Consider the following 26,126-nt stretch of genomic DNA (forward strand, 5'->3'; position numbering starts at 1 on the left):
ATGCGCGAATGAAACAAAAGACAACTCCAGGTCTGTTTTTGAGAAGATAACAACATTATAACATGACTTAAAGGTTGTATAGAGGAATTTTTTAAGGGAGGTGAAATACAGCGACAGTTCTTTTTCAAATGTTGTGCATGTGTGACACCACCTTCCTCTTCCACAGCTCCTCAGTAGAAACATCTCCTCCCGCCTCTTTACTCTACAAATCACGTTTGTTTACATCCAGTGCGTGTTCAGAATTACAGTTGAAGTGACCTGCCTAGAAATATTTCAGCGACCGACGTGTCAGTTTTTAGACCCTTCGGACTTTCTTTTGCGGCGAACTGATCGTGGATTCTCGTCCGCCGTCGCAACAAACTTTGTGCGAACTGCGAGGAAGCTACAGTTTGAAAAAGCCTCTAAGAACCGCTGCATAAACCAAATAATCCCCGAGCGCCGGCGAATCAGTTACACTAGAAACGTTGGGAGTTTGATTGACAACCTAACATCCAATAGATAAAGAGGGAGCCTCGTTTTCTATTGGCTGATGTTTATCTGGCCTCACTACGTCCACAGTTGGTGGATTTTCATTTTCTTTTTTTTTTTCGGTCATCATAATTACAAGGCTGCTGCGTTTCTGTAATGGTATTTTAAACTTTCAATGACAATTTTAAACTAAAAAAAAATCCTTCATACAACCTCACAAGAGTCAATTTTGCGTCAATTTTGCACCTTTAAATCTTTGTTTATGCTTCTGTTCTGTAAATAGTGTAATGATTATTAAGTGTTTCCTGTATTTTTGAGTAGCCCGCATTTGTGTATCAGTGCTCAGTCGCAGCACAGACAGGAAAGCAGACAGCATGCGCTCAGGCAGGAGGCTGCTGCTTTCCAATGAGCCAAGATTCAGTTGTAGACTCCCAGCACCCCACTAACCTCAAACACTCAGCCTGTAATGAGTGGAGACAAGGCTGTCGTCTCCAGGGACCAAACATGGGACGGAGGGAGAGAGGAAGAGAGGAGGAGGAGGAGGGGAGATGGAGGAGGAAGGAAGGGAAAGTGGGGAGAAAGAGAGGAGACGGGGAAGGTGGGGTGGTGGAGAGACGGAGAGAGATGGGAAATGGAGAGACAGGAGTGAGAACGTTGAAAGGGCGGAGAGACAGAGAGCATAGGAGGGAGAGAGGGTGGAGATGAAGATACTGACGGAAGACAGCGGGAGAAAGAGAAGGGAGGACAGGAGGAGAGGGGGAGATGGAGTAGGAAGGAGGAAAATGGGGGAGAGATGGAGAGAGATGGGTTGTTGGGGAGAGAGGAGGTAGAAGAGATGGGGAGAGATGGATAGGGGGAGTGAGTAGAAAAGGGAGAGAGGGGAGAGGAGATGGAGAGAAAGAAAGACAGTAGGAGGATGGAGTAACGGAGAGAGAGGAGGTGAAACGGAGAGAGATTAGAAGGGAAAGAGGGGTGAGAGTGAGAGAGAGTGAGAGAATAGGAGGGAGAGAGAGAGGGGAAATGAAAAGACTGAGAGAAGACAGTGAGAGAAACTTTGAAAGAGAGATGGAGACAGAAAGAAGAGAGAAAAAAAGAGAGAGTGAAAACAAGACTACACCCCCCAGGGACCAAACGCAGGATGGAGGGAGAGATGGAGGGAGGTGAGGAGAGGGGGAGATGGAGTAGGAAGGAGAGAGAGGAGAGGAGATGGAGAGAAAGAAAGACAGTAGGAGGACGGAGTGACGGAGAGAGAGGGGGAGAGATGGATTGGGAGAGTGAGTCGGACAGGGGGTAGGAAGGAGAGAAAGCTGGGAAAGAAGGAAGAGGGAGAGAAAGTAGGAAGGAGAGAGGGAGAGAAATGGAGAGAGATTAGAAGAGAAAGACACGGGTGAGAACGCAGGAAGGGGAGAGAAAGTGAGAGAATAGGAGGGTGAAAGAGAAATTTGAGAAAAGATGGCGAGAGAAACAAGGGAAAAAACGGAAACAGACAGAAGAGAGAGAAAAGAGAGTGAAAACAAGACTACACCTCCCCAAGAACCAAACATGGGACGGAGGGGGGAGAGAGGGAGAGAAAGAGAGGAGAATGGGAAGGTAGAGTCGTGGAGAGAGAGAGGATAGAAAGAGACGGGGAGAGATGGATAGGGAGAGCGAGCAGAAGAGGGAGATGGAGAAAGAAAGACAGTATGAGAGAAAAAAAGATGGTACGAAGTGCAGGAAAGAGTAGGACTTAGAGAGGGGAGAGGAGATGGAGAGAAGGAAAGGTAGTAGGAGGATGGGGTTGTGGAGAGAGAAGGGGTGAGATGGACTGGGAGGGTGAGTCGGAGAGGGGGTAGGAAAGAGAGAGAGAGAGAGCGGGAGAAAGAATAGGAAGGAGAGAGAAACGGAGAGAGAAGGTGGAGATGAAGAGACTGAGAGAAGACAGAGGGAGAAACTTAGAAAGAGAGATGAAGACGGAGACCGAAGAGAGAAAAGAGAGATAGAAAACAAGAATACACCCCCCTGGGACCAAACACGGGACGGAGGGAGAAAAGAGAGAGAGCACAGGAGGAGAGAGATGGAGAGAAAGAGAGAAGAGTGGGAAGATGGGGTCGTGGAGAGAGAGGGTAGAAAGAGACAGAACTAGAGAGAGATGGGGAGAGATAGATAGGGAAAGTGAGTTGGAGAGAGAGCTGGGAGAGTAGGAAAAGGGGGATGGATGAAAGGAAGAAAAGAGAGCAAGAGATAGAGAGAGGGAGAGAAATGGAGACAGATTAGAAAGGAGAAACAGAGACAGAAGAGAGAAAAGAGAGAGCGAAAACAAGACTACACCCCCCAGGGACCAAACACGGGACGGGGGGAGTCGGAGAAAGAGAGAGACAGACAGACGGAGAGACGAGAGAGAGGGAGAGAGGGAGGGAAGCGACGTGAGCAGATGCACTATATTCAAGAACCCACAAATCCTTAATGGAAGCAGCTCAATAAACAACAACAACAGCCCAAATACACCATGACAGCGTGAGGCTACCTGAGCCACAGTCTAATTGATCATTCCCAGTTGGAGACTTCCCAGCTCGGATCCTTCTTTTGTAACACATGCAACCCTCCACGTTCATGACAATTTTCCGAGCTATTCTTAGGCCAGGTGCTCTGCCATATTGCCGCGGTTCAGATTTGGAGTGCGTGCAGGTTTTTAGAGGTAAACACGGCCTAGAAACATGTATTCATAGAAGCAGAGCCAGGAATCGTCGTGGTGTTTGATATGGAGAAGTTGCTTGAAAGAGGCTGCGTATACTTGTATTTTGGGGACGGGGCTGTATTATAAGTAGGTTGTTTATAAATGTATACACGCAGATATAATGGGGAGTATTCTGGTTCAACGTATACACTGGTGTTGTGTAAAGTATAAAGGTATTTTGTGTGAGGTAAAGTACGATAACAGAAATGTTGTTTATAAGGAAGTGTTTAATATTTCATGATAATGTTTGATAATCGTTCAATTGTGTGATGTTTCATTGTATTTTATTATTATATTGACACTGAGAAGAAAAAAAAAAATCACATAATTGGATGAAATTTGACTTTTCCCAAATGGTTCTATCTTGAATTTTATCAGATCACATGGTGTAATGAACAAAAAGTATTTTTTGTGTTGAAAATTACAATAAAAAAAAAAAAAAAAAAAAAAAAACAGCTTTTAAAATGATCATGTGGGTGTCACAGACAGTATTGAGTATCAAGACTATTCTTTAAATACGATACTAAAATTTCACAAACTGACATGCAAATATATGCTGTAAACATGATAGTGTGTAAATGCTTTTTTTGTTTGTTTGTCTTTTAAATTATTGCACAGCTATAATCTTCAGTTTAATGTATAAAGTGGAGGCTTCAATATAAGCACCTTTGGGTTTTTTGCATCTTCCAGGACCTACGTTTTTATCTAGTGTGCTTAAAAAAAAAAAAAAAAAAAGGTAATATGTTATATATGTGCAAAATAAAAAACATAAATATATAAAAGTTGTTTGCCAAATGGATAAAAAAAAAAAAAAAAAACTATGTGTATTGTTGTTACCATAGTTTTAAAATATATAAGATCCTGTAAATTGCATTTATGCAGTACAAATTGTTTGTACTGTAACCTTTTTATCCAAAAAATTTAAGAATTATGATTTGAATTTTGTGGGATTTTTGTGTGTGTGTGTGTGTGTATTCTATGTTGTTTGTTGGAAAAAAGGAGACCAACATGCAAACTTCTGTTATTACGTTCCTTTTTCAGACCAAGAATTGGAGGCCAAATGACAGCGCTGTCTGCAGTCCGATTTCTTCAGGACGATATCCCTATAGGTGTGTGAGACTAAAAAAGCCCCTCGTCTTGGTTTATCGTCCCCCTGCCTCCACCGGTAAGAAGACAGTGCCAAAACCTGTTTAAATCAACTGAGTGGACACGTCACAGTAACATGACGTGACGACTCTGAGGAAGAGCGCAGGGACAAGTCGAAACTGTCAGATATGAAAACAAACTCTTGGTCTGAAAAAAAGAACCTAATAACATAAAATTATCAGGAGAACAAATGAACCTCATTGGACTGACATGCACACTTACTGCTGAGCGGACTTGTATATCCATAAGAATTATTTGGACTGGAAAATAATATCTAGTTAAGTTAAAATGACTTAAATTAAGAACATTTTACTTTCTTTGAGTCGATTCAACTTGACAAGTAAAATTATCTACCAATGAAATCAGTGTGGTTTTCTTAATTCAGGCAACATTAGATTTTTTATTTTTTTTTTTTTTTTTTATTTTAAGTGCTAAAAGTTGTTGCTTTTCTTATTTTAAATGTAGCAAGATGTATTTTCATATTTTAAGTACAAAAATCTCAGGTAATTTTACTTGTCCAGTGAAATTTACTCAAATCATGATTAAACTTTCTTAATTCAAGTCATCTTAACTTGGCTTGATTTTAGTTTTTGCAGTGTATGATCTCTTTCTCATAGAAATGTTGATCTTTTGGTTACAATATTCAACATAAAACTCATTCATCTCCATAGAGAATGTTTCGAAATATGGTTTTAACTCTTCGTTTCCATAGCGACGTCCAGAAAGATACAGGATATTGCTTTAAACTATTCTCTCTTTTCTATATATTTCTCATATTTTAGTGCCCAGTTTCTGTCCATACGTTGCATCCTCCAAACAAGTTCACATCACGGTATTTGTAAATCGAAATTCAAAGCGAGAAGTTTATGTATTACACCCCGTTAATGTCACCTAGCAGCGTTTTGTGATTTAAATGAGTTCAGTTTAATTATTGGCGGAGCACTTCAGTGACAGGAAATGTTAACGCTGTTGTCTGGAGAGAGAGATATTTTGAGCCGTGCCCCTCGGAGCCCCGTCCACTGACCCATTGTGAGAATTAATTAACAGCTGTGGCAGATTTTAGCACAGTTATTTGGGACTTTCTGTACGTAGGTGTGATATGTGGGTCAATGGGGAGCGCGCGGCGGAGAGGGCCAGTCCGCACAGCCAGGCGTCATGTCATCAAATGCTATCGGGCAGAGACAGGCGTAGCAAACAAACGTCCCTAAGTCCACTGATCCGGCCTGAGCCTGCTGACCAGCGCAGTTAGCATTCCCCCCCTTTTACACGGGCCTAATCCTGGAATTTGACAATGCGCTCGGCTTTCCAAATCAGGGATCAAATTCTCCACGTTGACTGAGTGTTGGTCCAGCGGGCACATGCAGCCCCAGGCCAGTGCCCACCCGCCCAGCCAGCCCAGACCAGTGCCCACCCGCCCAGGCCCAGACCAGTGCCCACCCGCCCAGACCCAGACCAGTGCCCCCCAGCCCAGACCCAGCCAGTGCCCCCAGCCCAGACCAGTGCCCACCCAGCCCAGACCGTCCAAGTAACCAGAACAGTGCCCAGACCAGCCACAGACCAATGCCCACCTGCCCACCGAACCCCAGACCAGAGCCCACCCAGCCCCTGACCAGTGAAACCACCCACCCAGCCACAGACTAGTGCCCACCTCCCACCCAGTGCCAGGCCAGTGCCCAAACCAGTGCCCACCCACGACCCATCCCATGCCCCCCAGCCCAGACCAGTGCCCCACCTACCCAGCCCCAGACCAGTGCCCAAACCAGTACCCAGACCAGTGCCCACCATCCAGACCAGCCCCAGACTAGTGCCCAGTGCCCACCCAGCCCAGACCAGTGCCCACCAGTCCCACCAGCCCCAGACCAGACCAGTGCCCACCCACCGCCCCCAGACCAGTGCCACCCAGTGCCACCCAGCCCCAGACCAGTGCCCACCAGGCCCCAGACCAGTGCCACCCACCAGCCCCAGACCAGACCAGTGCCCACCCAGACCAGCTACCCAGACCCAGACTGCCCACTACCGACCCAGCTCCAGACCAGAGGCCACCCATCCCCAAGACCAGTGCCAAGACCAGTGCCCACCACCCCACCCAGCCCATGCCAGTGCCCACCCAGCCCCAGACCAGTGCCCAGCCCCGTGCCCACCCACCTACCAGTCCAGACCAGTGCCCCACCATCCAGCCCCAGGCCAGTGCCCAAAGCCCCAGGCCAGTGCCCACCCACCTACTCAGTCCCAGACCAGTGCCCACTCATCCCAGCAACAGAACAGTGAACACCCGCCCACCCACCCAGCCCAAGACCAGTGCCCAGACCAGTGCCCACCGACCCAGCCTCAGACTAGTGCAGGGACCAGTGCCCACCCACCTACCCACCCAACCCAAGACCAGTGCCCACCGACCCAAAGCCCCTGACCAGTGCCCAGACAAGATATAGGACACATATTTGAGAATCTTCTGTAAGAATATAGAAAGAAAATACATATTTATTATTATTTTAAAATTCAGGATGTTTTCTGTACCGTTGTAGGTGAAAGGTGCTGCTTGACAATTGCTTGGGCTGGAATGTTCCACAGTCTTGCACTTAACACACCTGTCTCTATGGAATCTAACATGTGTCATGATCATGGCAAGTTACACCGACAAGTTGTGTCAGTGTGCAAATGTTTGTGATGACACTGATTAGTAATACCAAAATTATTCTGTAGAACTTTTTAACATTTATTTATTACCGTGTACCATCCACTTTTACTGGTACCTGGTCCTAGAAGTATCAGATACCTTTGACTCAGCAGCTCCTTTCTGTTAGTCCAGGGTCATATTTACTCTATCTACAACCACTGGTGACAGAGAAAAGATGAATTAAAGGATTTCTGTGAAGTGGAATTGTAATCTGACCCCATACGGTCACTATAGTATTATCAGCTTTATACAGTGATGGGAAGAATACTTTGACAATGTACTGTATTTAGTTACAGAATACTGAATACCTGCATTAAAATATTCTGTAAAATTTGTCCAAGTACTTAATAATACTTTAGCAGCAACTTTATATTTGTTTTGCTGTTTTTTTATGTACTGTATACCACTAAGATGACAGATAAAGGACTGCTTCAACTGCTCAGGCCCAGTATTACTCCCAAAGTACTATAGTATATGTAGTGTTGGGAAGTAACTGAATACATGTAACAAAAAATACTTATTCTGAATACTAATTTTGAGTTACTTTTTCATTTGGTGGCAGTCACTTTTCTAAAATCAAAGCAATACTCGACACAACTCTTGAAGTCTTCTTTAATGAGACATAAGTTAAAGGTGCTTTTCTCCGTGGAAATGTTATTGCTTTGTCTGGAATGTTTCACAGTATGGCGTTAAACCTTTCTGTCTTCATGGAGACCAAACTAGATCAAGTTACAGGTCAGTTCTGTGGAGAGGTGACCCCGCTTGCAGCCAGAATTTGTGTTTTTCTCTATATTTTTGAGCTATAAAACCAACAGTTATTGAATAAATGTAAGGCAGAGCTGTTTAATGTCACACTGTGGAACATTCCGGGCAGAGCAATGACACTCGTATCTATAGAAACAAGCAGGTGACAGACCCTCCACTAAAAAAGTTACACAATGCACCTTTAACTTATGTTTAAAGGGCCGTTCACACCAAAGTGTCTAGTTTATATGCAAACTCTATGTGGAAGCGTGTTTTTGGGCTGCATCTTCTGGTGTCGCGGCAAGAATTTCAACTTTCTGGCGTCGATGCCTTGGACGCACGTTTAGAGCGTTGATCCCAAAAAGTTGAAAATGCTGAACTTTTCGCTCAAAATGCACCACGTCACCCAATCAGGGACGAGTATCCAGTGACGTAGCGACTTTATTATCAAGAAGAAAGAGAAAGACCCAAGAACCAGAGCGGGAGCCACAAACAGTAGCGGAGCATAACTGTATATGCCAGAATCAAAAAGCAGATTGTGAGGACCACACCAGAACTGGACTGGCACTAAATCAGGACTAGACCGGGACTAGACCGGGACTAGACCGGGACTAGACCGGGACTAGACCGGACTAGACTGAGACTAGACCATAACTAGACTGGGGTTAGACCGGGACTAAACCGGGAATAAACCAATGACTAGACTGGGACTAAACCGGGAACAAACTGGGACTAGACCGGGACTAGACCAGGACTAGACCGGGACTAGACCGGGACTAAACCGGGACTAGACTGCGACTAAACCAGTACTAGACCAGGACTAGACTGGGACTAGACTGGGACTAGACCGGGACTAGACCGGGACTAGACCGGGACTAAACCGGGACTAGACGGCGACTAAACCAGTACTAGACTGGGACTAAACCGGGAATAAACCGGGACTAGACCGGGACTTAACCGGGACTAGACTGCGACTAAACCAGTACTAGACCAATACTAGACCAGGACTAAACCGGGAATAAACCGGGACTAGACCGGGACTAAACCGGGACTAGACCGAGACTAAACTGGGACTAGACTGCGACTAAACCAGTACTAGATCGGAACTAGACCAGGACTAGACTGCGACTAAACCAGTACTAGACCGGGACTAAACCGGGAATAAACCAGGACTAGACTGGGACTAGACCGGAACTAGACCAGGACTAGACTGCACCTAAACCAGTACTAGACCGGGACTAAACCGGGAATAAACCAGGACTAGACTGGGACTAGACCGGGACTAGACCGGGACTGGACCAGTGTCTTTAGCGGAGTATACATATATATACGCCGCGATCGTCGACCCGATCGCCTCCGCTGTTGGTTTTATGGAATAAAAACACTAAAGTCTCTCAGCCTGGTCTGTTATCATTTCGGAAACAGACCGGGCACTTGTTTCCAGGGCAACGAACACGCGTCAAGTATTTTTCCCCTGTTCGTCCACAGCGTCCAATGCAAAGGCGTCCAAATAGAGGCGTGGCGTTTTTTGACGCTCTGGTGCAAACGGCCCTTAAGACTGCGAAGGCTGCAAGAGCTGTGCTGAGTATTGCTTTAATTTTAGAAAAGTGACTGCCACCAAATGAAAAAGTAACTGTACCAGAATATAGTAAATCAAAATTAGTATTCAGAATAAGTATTTTCAGTACATGTATTCAGTTACTTCCCAACACTGGCCATATACAATAGTACTTTGGGAGTAATACTGGGCCTGAGCAGTAGCAGCAGTCCTTTATTCGTCATCTTAGTGGCAACCTATCAAAATAGTTGCAGTACCTAATAAGTAGCCTGACTGCAATAGTAGAAGTTGACGAGTGATAGCAGTTATTAGTTAGAAATAGTAGCAGTAGCATGTGTTAGTACAGTCCAGGCTCGGTGCCCACCCACACGGCCAAAATTCACACATGCCTGCTCCTCGACTCCATCCTCCTCAGCGCAACCGCACGCAACTCCAAGTAACACGGGGATCTTAATAAAACCGGTGAACATCTCCTCACACTTCTTAACCTTAAATCCTCTCTGTTCTTCCAAGCGTGCTGCTATGTTGTGACACGTGGCTAACCTTGCGAATAAATTCAGAGGAGATGGCGGGAGAGATGGAGGGATGGAGGAGGAAGGAGGAGGAGGGAGGGAGGGTGGGTTTCTGGCGGGTGACATTGACGAAAAAGGTAAAGAGGTGGTGCGGTGTTTGCTCAGTGGCAATGGGATCAAATCCGGAGAGAAATCTATTTCCGTGAGGAGACCGAGCAAAGAGGCAGGAGCAGTGGACACATCCGGGTGAATGGTGCGGAGAGGGGCAGGTACACGGGGAGTATGGGTAATTAAGGAGGTCTGTTTATTCTATAGAGGGCGACGTATAGCAGTACTTTTTATACTGGCTCAAGGTTATGTGGTCCGCTGGATATTCATTAAAGGGCCCGTATTACGCTATTTTCTGATCTACTGTGTGTTATAATGTTGTTTCCTCTTCAAAAACACACCTGGAGTTGTGTTTTGATCCATTCGCACATGTTTAACACAGAAATCCTGCATATTTAGGGCCTGTTTACACAAGAACGCTTGCAGAGTGCCTTTCGTTTAGACAGCGACGGCGTTTTTGGGGGCTTAAAAACACAAAAATCTGAAACCACACTCCAGAGTGGAAAAGTTGAATACGCTCCACCGCAGCGTTTCTGTCTACACTGCCCAAGACGCAAAACTCTGGTCAGATCTGCTCCCGTCGTGTACACATTTTACGTCACATACATACAGGACGCAGAAACAAACATGTCGGATCTTCAAGCTAGAAGGTCTGTGCGGGACTGAATTTTCAGTCTCGCTCCCGCAACAAATTGTAATTTTCAATCCCGCTCCTGCCCGCATCTGTGATATTTTGTCCCGCTCTCGCCCGCAAGTCCTGCAAGATTGGGGCGTTCGCTTTCTTAAAGGTTGTATAGAGGATTTTTTTAAGGGAAGAGAAATACAGCGACAGTCCTTGTGCGCATTCAGAATTACTGTTGAAGTGACCTGTCTAGAAGTAATTCAGCGACCGAAGCATCAGTTTTTAGACCTTTCGTCTGCTTCGGTCGCGCCATCGCTGGACGAGATCTCCAAGAATCACCTCAGTTTGGCTTTGCTACTTTTCCACTTCTCTTCTTCTTTCAGCGACCTCAAAAACTGACTTTCTTTTGCGGCAAACCGGTCGTGGATTCTCGTCCGCCGTTGCGACAAACTTTGTGTAAAATGCGAGGAAGCGACAGTTCGAAAATGCCTCTAAGAACCACTGCGTAAACCACATAATCCCCGCGCTCCGACGAGTCAGTTTTACTAGGGAGTTTGATTGACAACCTAACAGCCAATAGAAAATCAGGGAGCCTCGTTTTCTATTGGCTGATGTTTATCTGGCCTCACTACGTCCACAGTTGATAGATTTTCGTTCTTTTTTTTTTTGGTCATCATAATTACAAAGCTGCTGCGTCTCTGTAATGGTATTTTAATCTTTCACTGACAGTTTGAAACTAAAAAAAAATCCTCCATACAACCTTTAAGCTCTATCAAACATGAAGAAGCGGAAAGGAATTGTCTAAAATGTGCGTGAGATTAGACCACAAACGTAAATTTAGGCTGCTTAAAATGTTTTTATTAATGCCAAATAAAATATTCAGCACAAATTATGTATGATAGGCTTACATTCATCATTTGTATATTTTACTTTACACTCATATTTAGTTTGCGGGACTGCAGCCTGCCCACTCCTGCATTTTGTAGTCTCACCCACCCGCGCCGCAATGAGCTTTCAAAATGTGTCCCATGCCACACTTTTTGCGTCACTGTATGCACGCAGATTTTTCTCCGAAAACGCTCGTCTAAACGCGGAATAAAAAGTGAAGACGCAACGCCACTTTTGCGTCTTCTGTTCAGACCGTCATCATATAAACGTAGACTTAAACTTCTTAGCACCACTGTGTTTTTAAACTCCATCCATGCACCTTCACAAGAATAATTTGGATAATTTCAGCCCTGGAATTTGCAATGTCTACTGAGCATTTTGAGCTTTGGAGATGTAGACAGACTAATAATAAAGGATTACTCACTCAAACATGTGTGAATGAAACAAAACACAACTCCAGGTCTGTTTTTGAAGTGGAAACGTCATCATAACACGGCTTAAAGCTCATAAGAGTCAATTTTGTGTAATATAGAACCTTAAAATGTGCTATTCAGTTATTGCAAAAAGTGTGAAACTGTTTTTCTTTTTGGTTACATAATACACGTAATTAATTTCAATAACTGAATCCATTATCCTCCTCCATCTCCAGCATGTTCAACATTAATAAAAAAAGTCCCTATTTGAGAATCTTCTGGAAGAGATAAAAAGAAAATACATATTTATTATTGGAAATTTCAAGATGCTTTATGTAGCATTTTAGATAAAGGCTGCTGCTTGTCACCACGGAGAGAAGTAATTGCTTAGACTGGAATGTTCCACAGTATTTCACTTAACATGTTTAGCTCTGTGGAGTCAAACATCTGGCATGATCGTGACAAGTTACAGGTCAGATCTGTGAAGAGGCGATCCCGCTGAAGTAAACATTTTCCCAGTAAAACACATTCAATAAAAGAAAGCAAGATAGGTTTAGTGTCATACTGTGGAATATTCAGGCAAAGCAACGGCATTTCTATAGAGACAGTAGGACTGGGTATCATTAAGAAGTTGCCGATACGATACATACCTCAATACATAGGCCACGATACGATACATACCTCAATACATAGGCCACGATACTATACATACTTCGATACATAGGCCATGATAAGATACATACTGTGATACGATACATACCTCGATACATAGGCCACGATAGGATACATACCTCGATACAACGATACGATACATACCTCGATACATAGACCACGATACGATACATACCTTGATACGATACATACATCAATACATATGCCACGATAGGATACATACCTCGATACAACGATAGGATACATACCTCGATACATAGGCCACGATACTATACATACTTCGATACATAGGCCATGATAAGATACATACCGTGATACGATACATACCTCGATACATAGGCCACGATACTATACATACTTCGATACATAGGCCATGATAAGATACATACCGTGATACGATACATACCTCGATACATAGGCCATGATAAGATACATACCATGATACGATACATACCTCGATACATAGGCCACAATACAATACACACCTTGATATGATACATACATCAATACATAGGCCACGATAGGAGACATACCTCGATACAACGATACGATACATACCTCGATACATAGGTACCGATACGATACATACCTCGATACATACATACCTCGATACGATACATACCTCGATACGATACATACCTCGATACATGGGCCACATACGATACATACCTCGATACATAGGCCACGATACGATACATACCTCAATACATAGGCCACGATACGATACATACTTCGATACATAGGCCGCATAATACAATACACACCTTGATACGATACATACATCAATACATAGGCCACGATAGATATACATACCTCGATACAACGATACGATACATACCTCGATACATAGGCCACGATACGATACATACCTCAATACATAGGCCACGATACTATACATACTTCGATACATAGGCCATGATAAGATACATACCGTGATACGATACATACCTCGATACATAGGCCACAATACAATACACACCTTGATACGATACATACATCAATACATAGGCCACGATAGGAGACATACCTCGATACAACGATACGATACATACCTCGATACATAGGCCACGATACGATACATACCTCGATACGATACATACCTCGATACGATACATACCTCGATACGATACATACCTCGATACATGGGCCACAATACGATACATACCTCGATACAGTGCACTTTTGATTCGATACGATATATTTCAAAATGATTCAATACGGTTCAGTAAAAAATAATGACTAAATTGTGGCTGTGATACTAAAAGTCTGTGCAATTTTAATCCTAAAAACAGTGAAAATGTCAAACAAGTTTCCTTCCACTAAACAAGCAACAAAACTGTGGTGCTGTAACAAAATAATTTAGTAAAATACACCAAAAAATACTCTTGGTGATATATCAATACAGCAGTCCACGATATCGATACTTAAATGATATACGCTACTGGTCAAACGTTTTAGGACACCACACTTTTTCCAGTTTTTTACTGTTTACTGTTGACCAAAATGTATTCTTAACTTTTGATTCATGAAAGTGTCCACCTTTGGCAGATATAACAGCTGAACACACACTTTTACAATAGAAATCAATCAGAAAGTTCTTCCCAAGTCTGTTGCAGAAGTTCCCGTAAATGTGTGGCACTTGTAGGTTGTTTGTCTTTCACTCTTCTGTCCAGTTCATCCCAAAACCAGCTCGATGGGGTTTAAGTCTGGACACTGTGCTGGACACGCCATGTTTTCAAGTTTACCATCTTGTTCTTTTTTCCCTGAGGTAGTTTTGGCAGAGCTTGGATTATGTTTTGTTATCTTTTATCTTTTTTTAACCTCTGGCTGTTCAGTTTGTACCATTTCAAGCTCTTCACTGGACTTGCACGACATAAATTGCAATAAATACCTGGAAAAATTAGGGTGTTCTAAAACTTTTGACCAGTTTATCAATAAGAAACAAGCAGCTGACAGACCCTCAACCAGAAATGTTACATAGGACACCTTTACAAATAAACAGACAGTCAAAGTAAATTATGATTCTTCTCTTGCCATATCTGTCTTTCAAATACCTCTAGCTCTTGTACTTTCAGCAGTTGTAGAAGTTTATTATTATTATTATCAGTAGTAGTAATAGTAGCCAGTTAATCTAGTATGTGAGCTTCTAGTATTACAGTTATTAGAGCGTGGGCAGTGGATGTCCCAGCTGTACGCGGTAATCACCAGCGCCCTTGATATTTGACGTGAATGTGGATATTAACCTTTACTTCACTACAGTACCCCCCCCCCCCCCTCTTCCCCACACACATGCTTCTTACTGCTCCAGGGACCGCAGACTTTAAAGAGACTGCCCACTTCGGAGGGTCTGAGTGCCAGCTGGTGCCCGGGTACACGCTCAAACATCCCCAGCCCCAAATGGTGGCCTGTCACTGGGGTGGAAGAGGCTGTCAGTGGTCGTGATGGGAGCAGTGGTGTAGAGAGGACAGGCGAAAGGGCAAAGACCACAAACATCCTATTTATAACTCTGGACTTTGACGGACTAATGTAGGCCACTGGGTGCAAACTGGTGAGGTCTTAAGAACGGATAAACAAACCGTGATGTAAGCTCGTACCAAAATAGTGGACGCTGATAAGACCCCTGTGAGTCTATAGAGTTATGATGAAACGTTAGATTAGTCGACTCATCTCAAGGTCAAAGGCCTTTACCCGAATTCTCCTCATGTGATTGATCAAAGTTTGTAGTTTGCCCCTGTACAGAGATATTGTATCAACAGCTCCTGAGATCAAATAGGTCCGCTGTGTAACGTCTACATCTAATCATAAAGAGTTTTATAGTCAGATTATCAGGAAGTGCACTGTTTGCATGCTAGATGTTGACAGCAAAACCACTCCAATCTCTGAAAGTGCTTATAATAATGGGAATGTTTGGAATGTGTAAGGTAATTGAGGAATACCTTTGGACCACTGCAAACCATTTAGATTTATTTAAAAAAATTTTTTTTTTTATTCATTTATTTATTTATTTTTATCTAGATTTTAGTATTTTTTCTAGTTACCTCCGGCAAGGAGGTTATGTTTTTGCCGGCGTTTGTCTGTTTGTTTGTCTGTTTGTTTGTTTGTTTGTTTGTTTGTTTGTTTGTTTGTTTGTTTGTCTGTTAGCAACATAACTCAAAAAGTTATGGACCGATTTTGAGGAAATTTTCAGGATTTGTTGGAAATGTGAAAAGGAAGAACTGATTTCATTTTGGGGGTGATCCGGAAGAAATCCTGGATTCTGGATCACTTTGAAATTTTAGTTAACATTGTGGTAAATGGGGCCAAAAATTTTGTTTCTCAATATCTCGGTTAATTATTGACCAAACCCCATGAAATTTGACTCAGGGATGGACAATGGGATCCTCTTTCATATTCCAAATTGAAAGATACGAGACAAATATTTATGGAAAACACAATTAATATGAGGGGGACTGTAGTCCTTGGCGGAGGTCTGCGCTCTCTGAGTGCTTTTCTAGTTTTGATATGTTATCTCGTTGGATCTAGGATGTTTCATGAATTCAACAGAATCCAGATTTGTGTTATTTTTGACAAGATTCATTTAAGTATTCATCATTTACATAGAATATTTTTTTTAGGCTAGATTTGAGTAATTTTGATGAAATAACTATTTGGATCTAGAATGTTTCATAAATTTTAAATCTAGGTTTTTGTATTGTTGACTTTTTTTTTTTTTTTTTTAGTCATTTACATATTGGATCCATAATATTTCCTGAATTTAAAATAATCTGTATTTGAGTAATTTTGACCCGTTTTGATTAATTTACTTGGATCTAAAATCTTAGTTAAAGTAAAAGTTCTAATAAATTTAAATGTTGGATCTAGAATATTTCAAGAAAAAAAGTCTGTAAAAGTCTAGATCTGAGAAATTTTAACAAGCAAAAGAAAAATTGTATTGTGTTAATTGGGGGCAACAGTAGCTCAGTTGATCTGAAGGTTGGTGGTTGAAGGTTGAATCCCGCTCTCGACATGAAACATCATTGGTTGTGTGGGCAGATCCACTGACCCACAGGTTTCAGCTCCCACAGATGAATGATGTTGTTGTATCCTTGGGCAAGACACTTAACCCACCTTGTTCCCATTGTCTCTGTACACTGGTGTTTGAACAAGTGTGTGAATGGGTGAGAGGTTCTTTGTTGTAAAGAGTTTGAGTGCCTTGAAGGCGGTATCATTAAACACGTATCTCCATGGAGACATCAGGTGATTCAACCAGGCCATGTTACACATCAGATCTGTGGAGAAGCAAGCTCACAGTAAAGGTTTTGAAAGTATTTTGAGCATTAACAGCGCTTATAATTGAATAAATGTAAAATATTGTGTTTTTTTTTTTTTTTTTGTGGTTATTGTAGAAGATGGCAATTGATGGCAGACCCTCCTCCAGAAAAGTTACACAGTGCACCTTTAAACGGCCGGGGTAGCCTGTCAGAAGCTGTAACCGTAGTGTATTGCCCAGGGACGCTTCTCCAGGCTCCAGGTTATCAGCAGGATCCCGGTCGATACGTAAGAAATGCTTGATTAGCTAATTGTGCATTTGTTCAGTTTGATGGAGACAACAAGAGAAACGAGAAACCAGACTCTTACTAGTTCTTTGTAGTCCTGAGAACGCTTTGAGCTCGCCGTTAACTTCACAAACTGCTCTGTACACAGCTCTGGTGGTTTTGTTGTGTAATTGTATAAAAGAAACGTTAGTTATATTGCATCAGAAACCTCCATGTTTATAGTAAAAAGGCACCAATTAGTCAAAGTTATGTGAAAAACTAAAACGGAAAAACATGGAACGACTATTGTAACTTACGCCTTACACACTACAGTATCAGAAATGCAGTTGAGTTTAAAGATGCACTGCGTAACTTTTCTGGAAGAGGATACACCACGTGATGTTATTGCTTTGCCTAGAATATTTTTACAGTGAGCAGGGACGCCTCTCCGCAGATCTGATTTGTAACTCTGCTCAACGACGCCTCTTGCTTGTCTGCATGGAGTTCTGTTTAATGCCATGCTGTGGAACGTTCTAATCCAAACAACACGACTTCAGAGCTCATAATGGTGTGAACATGTGTTATGAGGACCTACAAAAAACAAAAAAAAAACTAGTGAATATGGCTTATAGGGACCAAATCTGCATATAATTAACATCATTCACACAATTTCTCTAATGACTCATGGGGACCTAGTAAAAAAGAATACATTGCAACAGAGCATTTTGAGCTTTGGAGGTGTGGACAGACTTATAATGCAGGATTAGACGTGGCTAAATTAAACAAAACACAACTCCAGGTATGTTTTTGAGGAGGTAACAGCATTATATACATATAACATATAATAAAGATGTAATATAGGACCTTTAAGACAAAATATGAATGAGAAAAAGACCTCAAAATGATACATGTAACAGAAAGCTGAACACCCTGTATAAAAATAAAAGTATAGTGTCTTCATCACATCTGAAGTTGCCTTTCTTTTAAAGCTTCATTATGTTACTTTGGCAGTTGTCATTATTTACTCCTGATGTGAACTTGGCTTGTTTTAGACCTTGTTTAGTTCAGGTCCAGCTTTTGTCCAAATACAGCCAAATAAGTTTTTAGCTGGTATGAAAACCACACATTTTTAGGTGCTTGCCGTCAATACGAGTGTCTGTGGTTTTGTTTAGGTGTTTGATTTTCACCAAAAAGTGAGAGTGATTTACTGAAAACTACTGTGACTAATTTTATTTGAGAGAGATTTGTTTAAGAGCACAGATCATCTCATTTGTTGTACTTCCAGTTAAGTCAAGTCTTTATGGTTACAATAAAGCTCAGATTAAAACACATGTTTAAATGTTTAAATGGTAAATGTTTATCATAGTTTTACATCAGCCAAGTGGCAGTTTTTGAAGAAAAGTTGAAAGAAAAAAAGTTGAAAATCTTAATACTGATATCAGCAAACATCAGTTATCAGGTGCAGAAGCAAGACACATGTGGTATATCTGTAAAGGCTTTAAAAATCATGTCTTACATATAACTATTGTTAAGTATTGATACTTTAGTAGCTGTACTGTAACTTTGCTTTAACACAATCTGACCTTAAAGAATCGACAAAGCTGGAACTACAAAACGTGAACTTCATAATACAATAGGAAATGTGAGGCAAGGCAAGACAAGTTTATTTGTATGGCACAATTCATGCACAAAGTAATTCAAAGTGCTTTACAGAATAAGAAATACACTAAAATCACAATAAAAATAAATCAAAACATAAATATTCATCATAAAATTAAGAAAAGAGAGACAATAAATGACAGAGAAGAGTGCGGAATGAAAACCTTTAGTTTTGAGTCTGGATTTAAACAGCGTCAAAGTAGAGTCTGTCTCACATGTTCAGGAAGTGAAACTCTGACTCTGTTTTGTATTTACGTTGTTCTGGCTGCTGCGACATTCATTCTGTACATTATTTGTTCTTGGGTTCTTTTGGGGTTCTGAAGATGACTTGCAGCCAGTTGAAACATGTCAACAAGGTAAATACATCTCCTCCTGTATTATCTTTAAAAGAACCAGAGAATTTAATGTACAAAAAAGACAAAATGAATGTTTATGGATTACAACAAATGAGCTGATTTTGTACTGTTACAAGTTACCTAGCTGCTGGAGTTGTGTTTGTTTTGTTTACACATGTTTGAGTAATATATTATTATAAGTCTGTGTACATCACCAAAGATTTACTGTGTGTCTTCTGTTTGGTAAATGTTCTAAATGCCCCCACCCCATTGTATTCCAAGTTGTCTTCCGTTCAGTGATATATGATCTAAGAATGTTATCCCACCATGTTCACCAAGCTGTTTTCATCTAATCTCCACTCTCATGTTGTACGGTTTGGGCGTCATGGTGAGGCCATACACTGGAGTGAAGTCAGGCTCTCCTGCATCCTCAGGCCAAATGAACTTAAACTTCTTCAGAAGAGTCACCATCATGAGGAAGAGCTCCATACGGGCCAGGGCTTCTCCCAAACACACTCGAAGACCTGGACAAAAACGTCGACCATTACCTGAGATACATACTTATACTCACAATTGTACATGTTTTAATGTTGATTGAACTTCTGTACCTGCGGAGAAGGGCAGGAAGGCGTCTGGTTTGACAAACTCTCCCTTGTCGTTGAGAAAGTTTTCGGGGTTGAATTCATGAGGAAACTTCCACTGTCCCTCCTCCCAGAGCGCTGAGGACAGGTTGGGGATGACAATAGTGCCCTAGAACCAAAGTGAAGTGACTTTATTACTGTATTTGTCTCATTTAGAATATGTGCAATTGTATTTATGAAGTATCTGCTTACTTTAGGAATAGAGTAGCCCATAAGCTCTGTGTCTCTGGTGGTTGCATGAAAAAGACTGAGGGGAACAGTGTCGGCAGTCCTCTGAGCTTCGTGAATAACAGCCTAAAAAAAGCAGATGATAACAGAGTATGTATTTCCAGTATAGTTACTAAATGTTTTACCTGGACATAAGGCATGTCGTGTCTGTCTTCAAATGTGACAAAGTCCTTTCCCTCCAGGACACGGTCTATCTCCTCTTGACAGCGTTCTGCAGGGGGAACAGAGAAACTTTTACTTTGGTGAAGAGGCTGAAGTACCCAAATGGTCCAAGCAGTTACATACAGAAGGCTTCATGTCTCTAAAATCTTTCAAGACAGTTTTAAAGGTCCACTATTTTCTGGAGGTCTGCAATTTTCTTGTCTCCATTAAGCAGTTTTTCTGTAATGTTTCACATTATGGCTAGCAGTGACTACTACTGACTACTGATTACTCCTTCTAACAGTAAGCTAAATACTACTCTGATTGTGTTATTTCAAAACTAATTAGAATACTGATTACTACAAGTTACTTTCAATTACTCAAGCACAGGCGACGTGCACAATACTCCTTAAACCAATATTTGTGTTATTTTGGTTTGCAGCCAAAAAGTATCTAAAAGTTGCTAGCCCAAGTTACTGTAATCTACTTGCTCAGTTTGTAACTACAGATAACGACGTTACTAAAAAGTTATTAAAACTAGTTACTCCCCAACACTGATGGCTAGTGCGTCACAAGGCCATGTTGAAAGTGTACATCTCCCTGGAGACAAACAAGGATAATGGATACAGGATAATGCCCTCCAACAGGAGGATGAACAACCACTTCCCTCACATTTAAACATGTAAACAATGCCGGTGGTTTACCCTGAATATGTGGTCTGTTCATGAGGTAGAGGAAGCCAAAGAGTAATGTGTTGGCTGTAGTGTCTGTCCCAGCCATGTACAGGAGCAGGCAGTACATCAGGAGTTCCTCAGAGGAAAATGAAGAACCGTCATTGTCTCTCTGTTGAAAGAGATAATTAAATATGAGCTCAGCATTACAGTTTTGGGGTAAATAATTTGGGGGAGTAAATAAAAAAAAATAAACTGGTCACATACTTTCTCCAGTTCATCCAGGTAGCTGTCCACAAAGTCCCGAGGTTCTCCTGGTACTCTGTCTTTTTTGTGTTCCTCTATCACTGGGATAATCAGTTTTTTTACTCTCTAAAGTATACAAATAACAAAACACATGACATATATATATATAATATTCTTTATCGTAGTTATTTGTATAATAATTGTATATTTATTTGTGTAATCATTGATGCTTAAGTTTGAAGGACAAACCTCTATTGCCTCAAATGCGTTAGTAAAAGGCAGTGGCAAGCAGCGAACCCAAGGGAAACTCTCATGAATCTAAAGGGGAAAAAATGTTTGGTTTCCATTCAGTTATTTACAACATAACAGTTGCAAACTTTATTCACTCACCAAAGCCCAGGGTCCGTTGTTCATTTTGATAATCTCACAGAGAGAGTTCACAATTGTTGTAATAAACTCCTCACCATGTTCATATCGATTATTGAACAGAAGTTGACAGATCACGTTTGAGGCGACTGAATGAAACATGATTTGAGGGCTAAAAATTTTTCCTAAAAAACAAAAATGCATGTTGGGTGTTGAGTGTCATGTAGTGGATACACCGTTCAACATACCTGAAAAACTGACTTGTGTTTTATAGAATAAATCATCTACCAATAGCCCCCCCCCCCCCCCCCCCCCCCCCCCCCCCCCCCTAGAATGGCCAATGCTCCCCCATAGCTTCCCCAAAGATTTCTGCCCCACTTTTATAGGGCATCAAATCTCGACTAAAAATGTTCAAATGGTTTTACATAGTAGTAATAGTTTTACATTTAAACTTGTTTCAAACAGCAAAGCAAACATGAGAAAAGGTGGGGGTACTGAAATACAAACTGAAAACTAAGTATATAAGAACATGTTTGTGTATAGCTTTTTGAAAATGTAAATGCTAAGATGGATATGTATTGCAGTTATCTCTAACTCAGTTTTGCCTTGTCAATTTTTATTTTTTATTTTATTTTTTCGGATATCTACAACAACATTCTTCTTATGCGTAACTGACATTTTAGATATTCACAACGACATTCTTCCCAGGGCAAATGACCATTTTCATTTTTTGTATGGGTTTCATAGTAACGGATATCCACAACGTAAGTTACAGATACTTAATTTGCAACTGAATTATAGATATCTGTAATTCCGGTTTGAGATATCTACAATTTGATTCTGATTAGTCATAACTCAAGTTCAAGATATCTTTAATTCACCTCAAATGAAGATATCTACATGCTCCTTTCCAGATATTTTAAATTAAGTTTTGACTAGGCGAAATGATATTGTAGATATCTCTAAGTGGAATTAAGACATCACTAAAGAGTTGTTGATATCTACAATGTTAATTCCGAATAGTCAAACTTAGCCTTTAAATGTTAAAATGGCTTGCCACAGTTTGTACGGATCTAAACTACAGGGCCAGCTGTTTTAATGCAGAATAAGACAGGATAATTTGTTGTTTATGAAAGAAATTATAATAATTAAAAAATTGCAGCCTTTGCGATTTGTTATTTGTGTCCATTCAAATTGCAATTTAGATTTTGATTGTGATTGTGATTTGTCTTGCAGCCCTCACTCCAACACTGTAAACTGAGCTGGTGTACAGACTTCAGACTATGAAGGTAGACTCTGAGGTAGAGAGCATATTTTGTTTTCTTTACACTTATTGCTCACCAGTATTCTTCTCCAGATAATCAATGGTGTACTGTAGTTCTCCCAGAATCCTCTGCTCCATCGACTGTTTGCCCAAACCAAAGTTCCTCAAGGTCATCAAAGTAAAGCGACGATGCTCCTTCCAGGTTGGACCATAGTCAGCCAGAAGTCCACCTACAGCAGACCATAGTTTTATTATGCTTTTGGCTAAATCTCACAAAATACAAATAGAGAACATGTTAGTTATTGACCGAAATGTAAAAATTCTCAGTTCTTAGCTTAGCATTACCTCTCCTCTTAGTGACAGCAGTCATGAACAGGTCCTGATGTCGTCCAGCAAAGTCCACAGCCTTGTTCACCAGAGCTTCCTTCAGAGCCTGGGTGCCACACAGCACCACAGCAGCGTTGCGTCCCAGGTACAGGCTGTAGATGTTCCCATATGTCTTCCTCAACTGGAAACAATACCAAACCCAAAAAAACAAACATAAGCGATTCTGCTCTCTCCCTTTTCAGACAGAAAATTATTCCAGATAGTTACAAAATTTCAGTTTTCATACTTATCAACAAACGTTTCTAAACCCTGATAGAACACATTTTAGGTGACATATCAATAAAAAGTGTGAAGAAACATTCAACAAAACTCAGACACGTAGCATTCGGCGGTGCAGGCGGTGCGATGCACTGAGGCCCATGGAACTTTGAGGGCCCATCACGATCTAGGACTGGCCCGTCTCCCCAAACTCCGTACAGACGGTGTCAGCGGCCCCCCCTAGCGGCCACTGGTGCCCCACCCCCCAGCACAGGCCGTTATTATGACTATATTAAAATTATTTTGATTTGTGCATTTCACTTCAGGCTGAGGGCCCAAACTTTAGCGCCCAGACCAATGATATCACAGTCTCTGTTTATTTAGTGTTGTGTGATTGGACAACTGTCCTGTCACTCACTCACGTCAACCTGCTGCGTCAACTCGTAGCTGCTTCACGATTAGTGGTAGCTGCTACTTTAGCCTAAACCTTCACACAGGAAATGGCGAGGAGAGAGCCAAAGAGCGACACACTGACACACCTGCCACTGGGACCCGGGACTGTCGCTACCGGGCCGGGGCTCTCGCTGCCGCCGCCGGGGCCAGGACAGCCGCTCACTGCTCTACCCGCCTTTGCCCGCTCGTTTCTGGGTGTAAAAGTTTGACCTGAGCATAGCGCGCAGAGGCATAATTCTACCTGGTGTCCTGGTGCTGATATGGACTGACCGTAACTTTCAGATTTAAGTGGGAAGTGGGATTAAGACTAATTTTACAACCATCTTGTGCTCCCGAACCTCGCGTCACGGACCAGACTAGACCAGGATTTGGACCAGTTTCATCTCTTCATATTGGAAAATACACTTTTGGAGACAGAACCAGTGGGACAGTGGATAGAGGAAACACTCTGCTTCAGTCTCTGGAGAAGGTAAGAGGCTGGTTTTCATTAGTTTGCGGCAAATCTGAACATGGAGCCTCACAGGTAAAGAGTGTTATAGTGTTGATAGTTAATAGTGCGTAAATGAACTTGTGGGTGTGATGGAGCTGCTCTGTTTGTTCTGTCCTGTGCTGTAGGAGCGGCATCTGTGTTCATGTTGTGATCGTAGCCTCTTATTGTAGTTTTGCTGACGTTGTTGGGTCTGGGTGTGAGCGGTGTTTTACATTGTGTTGTTGCGTAAAGTTTGCGCTTGGCTGTTCATTGTGCTCTGATCGATATTGTTCAGCCAATACTAACCAAAATGTCTGTTTCTGGCATTTGTTATAATACTACAGCCTATATATATAATACATATATTATTCATAATATATATTTATAATTTTGGCCTTGGTGCCCCTCCCAAAAATTTTACCACCAGCCACCACTGGTCCTGTTTTAGTAATGTTTTAGTCCTGGTTTAGTTCCGGTCCCTCAAGTCTCAGGTCTCTATAAGACAGTACTAGACGGCGTACCCTCGCGTACCACGCACACTACAGCCCTGGTGCTGCCCAATTCGTGGCTATTTCTTGCCCGATTGCTTCTTTCAGTGATGTTGTTCAGGGGTGGTTTTGACGAAGAGGCTGTTGTTTAATGTTTACAACCAGTGTCCAGTGTCGGACCTTATTGTTTTTTAATAAACCTCAACCTGTATAGAGAAACTAACTATACTTTAAGGCTTAAGCTGTAGAGTTAGATCCTATGGACAGTGAATATATGTTTGTCACACAGGGATGGGTCGAGATGGCGTAAGCTGGAGGGAGGGCCCAGCCCAGACTTGCACCGGGGCCTTGCGCAACTACGCTACGCTACTGGCAAAACTGACTGAGAAGCAATCTCAATTTAAAGATGCTGTAGATTCATTGATTTTTACTGTCAAAAAAATGTGAAAAACATAACTAGTTCATTTTAAAGGTTTGCAGTGGTCCAAAGTAGCTCACTTTCATTATGCATTTCTTACATCCCAATTTTTTCATCACATAATGCTAATTCCCAACTCACACCACTTCCCAGTTGGTAATGATAAAAATGCTTTATAATTTTGTGAACTGCAGCAAGTGGGGAGTGGAAGGGTGCATTTGAGGTTACATGGGCTGGACCAAAGAGGGGGACACAAACAGAACTAAACAAACAAACAGCTAAAACAAATATGGACTGTACTTTCAACCAGCTACTCTTATGTAATATAAGCTGAAACCATGTTTTTTAAAAATATATAAGACACTGTGTTACAGAAATATAAATATGGACTTTGCTCATATGCCTGGCAAAGAAACAAATCTGAAATGTCTAAGTAAACAGGGAACCTTTGGAGTGCTTGCATGGTTTGCTCATTAAAGCTGCACTAGGTAACTTTTCTCCTGAAGAGCCTGCTACATGTTCGTCTCCACGGTAGTTGCATTATTATCATTATTATAATTCTGAGTAAGTAGAAATAGAAACAAACCTCATACCTTCTCTATGTCATTTAAGGGGTTACTTGAGCACATTTTGTGTATGCTTCCCAAAAATGGCAGTGCGATGGGTCCAGGAGGGAAACCCTTGGGTCGTCGAGACTTGAGATGGATGATGATGAAGACCATGAAGATGCCCAACAGCAGCAGATAGGCAACCATCGTGACAGGAGGTATAGAAGATACAGGAGATACAGGAGATATGGGAGTCGACCAGTGAAATCACGACTATGCGAAGAGAGGCTGGTAAAACTTGTGAAGCAGTATGTAAACAGTTTGTAAAGCTCCACCCCCTGTGATAGTCTACTATTTGTGACATAAAGGGAAATGCTAATGTCAATGTTTCAAAGCAAGTATGTAGCTTTGTGGGAGTCTGGCACCAAATGATGTGTGGGAGGGGGCTGAGGGGCTGGGGACACTAACTGCTAAACTACCACAGAGTGTTTCAAAAGGCCTAAGGTCATTAAACGGTATGTCTCAATGCTAATAATAGACTGGATATATAAATGGACATGGCTAAACCACTAACCACTACGG

At 41.8% G+C, this 26,126-nt stretch overlaps 2 protein-coding genes across 2 annotated transcripts; one reads left to right on the plus strand and one right to left on the minus strand.

Annotated features, from left to right (window-relative positions):
• The first annotated feature begins 5,685 nt into the window (after positions 1-5,685).
• LOC129408185 (uncharacterized) lies at positions 5,686-6,734 on the plus strand. Its single transcript, XM_055151249.1, has 2 exons — positions 5,686-5,852; positions 5,987-6,734. The coding sequence occupies exons 1-2, from the start codon at positions 5,686-5,688 to the stop codon at positions 6,732-6,734; spliced, it is 915 nt and encodes a 304-aa protein (XP_055007224.1).
• An 11,952-nt stretch (positions 6,735-18,686) lies between these two features.
• On the minus strand, positions 18,687-25,762 carry LOC110156223 (cytochrome P450 2F2-like). Its single transcript, XM_055150958.1, has 11 exons — positions 25,590-25,762; positions 22,929-23,091; positions 22,661-22,813; positions 21,344-21,504; positions 21,199-21,271; positions 20,971-21,075; positions 20,741-20,875; positions 20,021-20,106; positions 19,860-19,961; positions 19,635-19,776; positions 18,687-19,550 (listed from the first exon to the last, which is right to left on the minus strand). The coding sequence occupies exons 1-11, from the start codon at positions 25,749-25,751 to the stop codon at positions 19,372-19,374; spliced, it is 1,461 nt and encodes a 486-aa protein (XP_055006933.1). The 5' UTR covers positions 25,752-25,762; the 3' UTR covers positions 18,687-19,371.
• Between the last annotated feature and the right edge of the window lie 364 nt (positions 25,763-26,126).

Source organism: Boleophthalmus pectinirostris, unplaced genomic scaffold, assembly GCF_026225935.1.
Source record: "Boleophthalmus pectinirostris isolate CB_2022bp ecotype Guang Dong unplaced genomic scaffold, ASM2622593v1 HiC_scaffold_15, whole genome shotgun sequence".
NCBI lineage: Eukaryota > Metazoa > Chordata > Actinopteri > Gobiiformes > Gobiidae > Boleophthalmus > Boleophthalmus pectinirostris.

Coding starts and splice junctions, on each gene's coding strand:
- LOC110156223 (XM_055150958.1), bottom strand. CDS start 25,751: ATGGTTGCCTATCTGCTGCTGTTGGGCATCTTCATGGTCTTCATCATC. Junction 19,962..20,020: donor ACGACATGCCTTATGTCCAG/GTAAAACATTTA, acceptor TGCTTTTTTTAG/GCTGTTATTCACGAAGCTCA. Junction 19,551..19,634: donor CTTCCTGCCCTTCTCCGCAG/GTACAGAAGTTC, acceptor GTTTTTGTCCAG/GTCTTCGAGTGTGTTTGGGA.
- LOC129408185 (XM_055151249.1), top strand. CDS start 5,686: ATGCAGCCCCAGGCCAGTGCCCACCCGCCCAGCCAGCCCAGACCAGTG. Junction 5,853..5,986: donor ACCCAGCCCAGACCGTCCAA/GTAACCAGAACA, acceptor CCTCCCACCCAG/TGCCAGGCCAGTGCCCAAAC.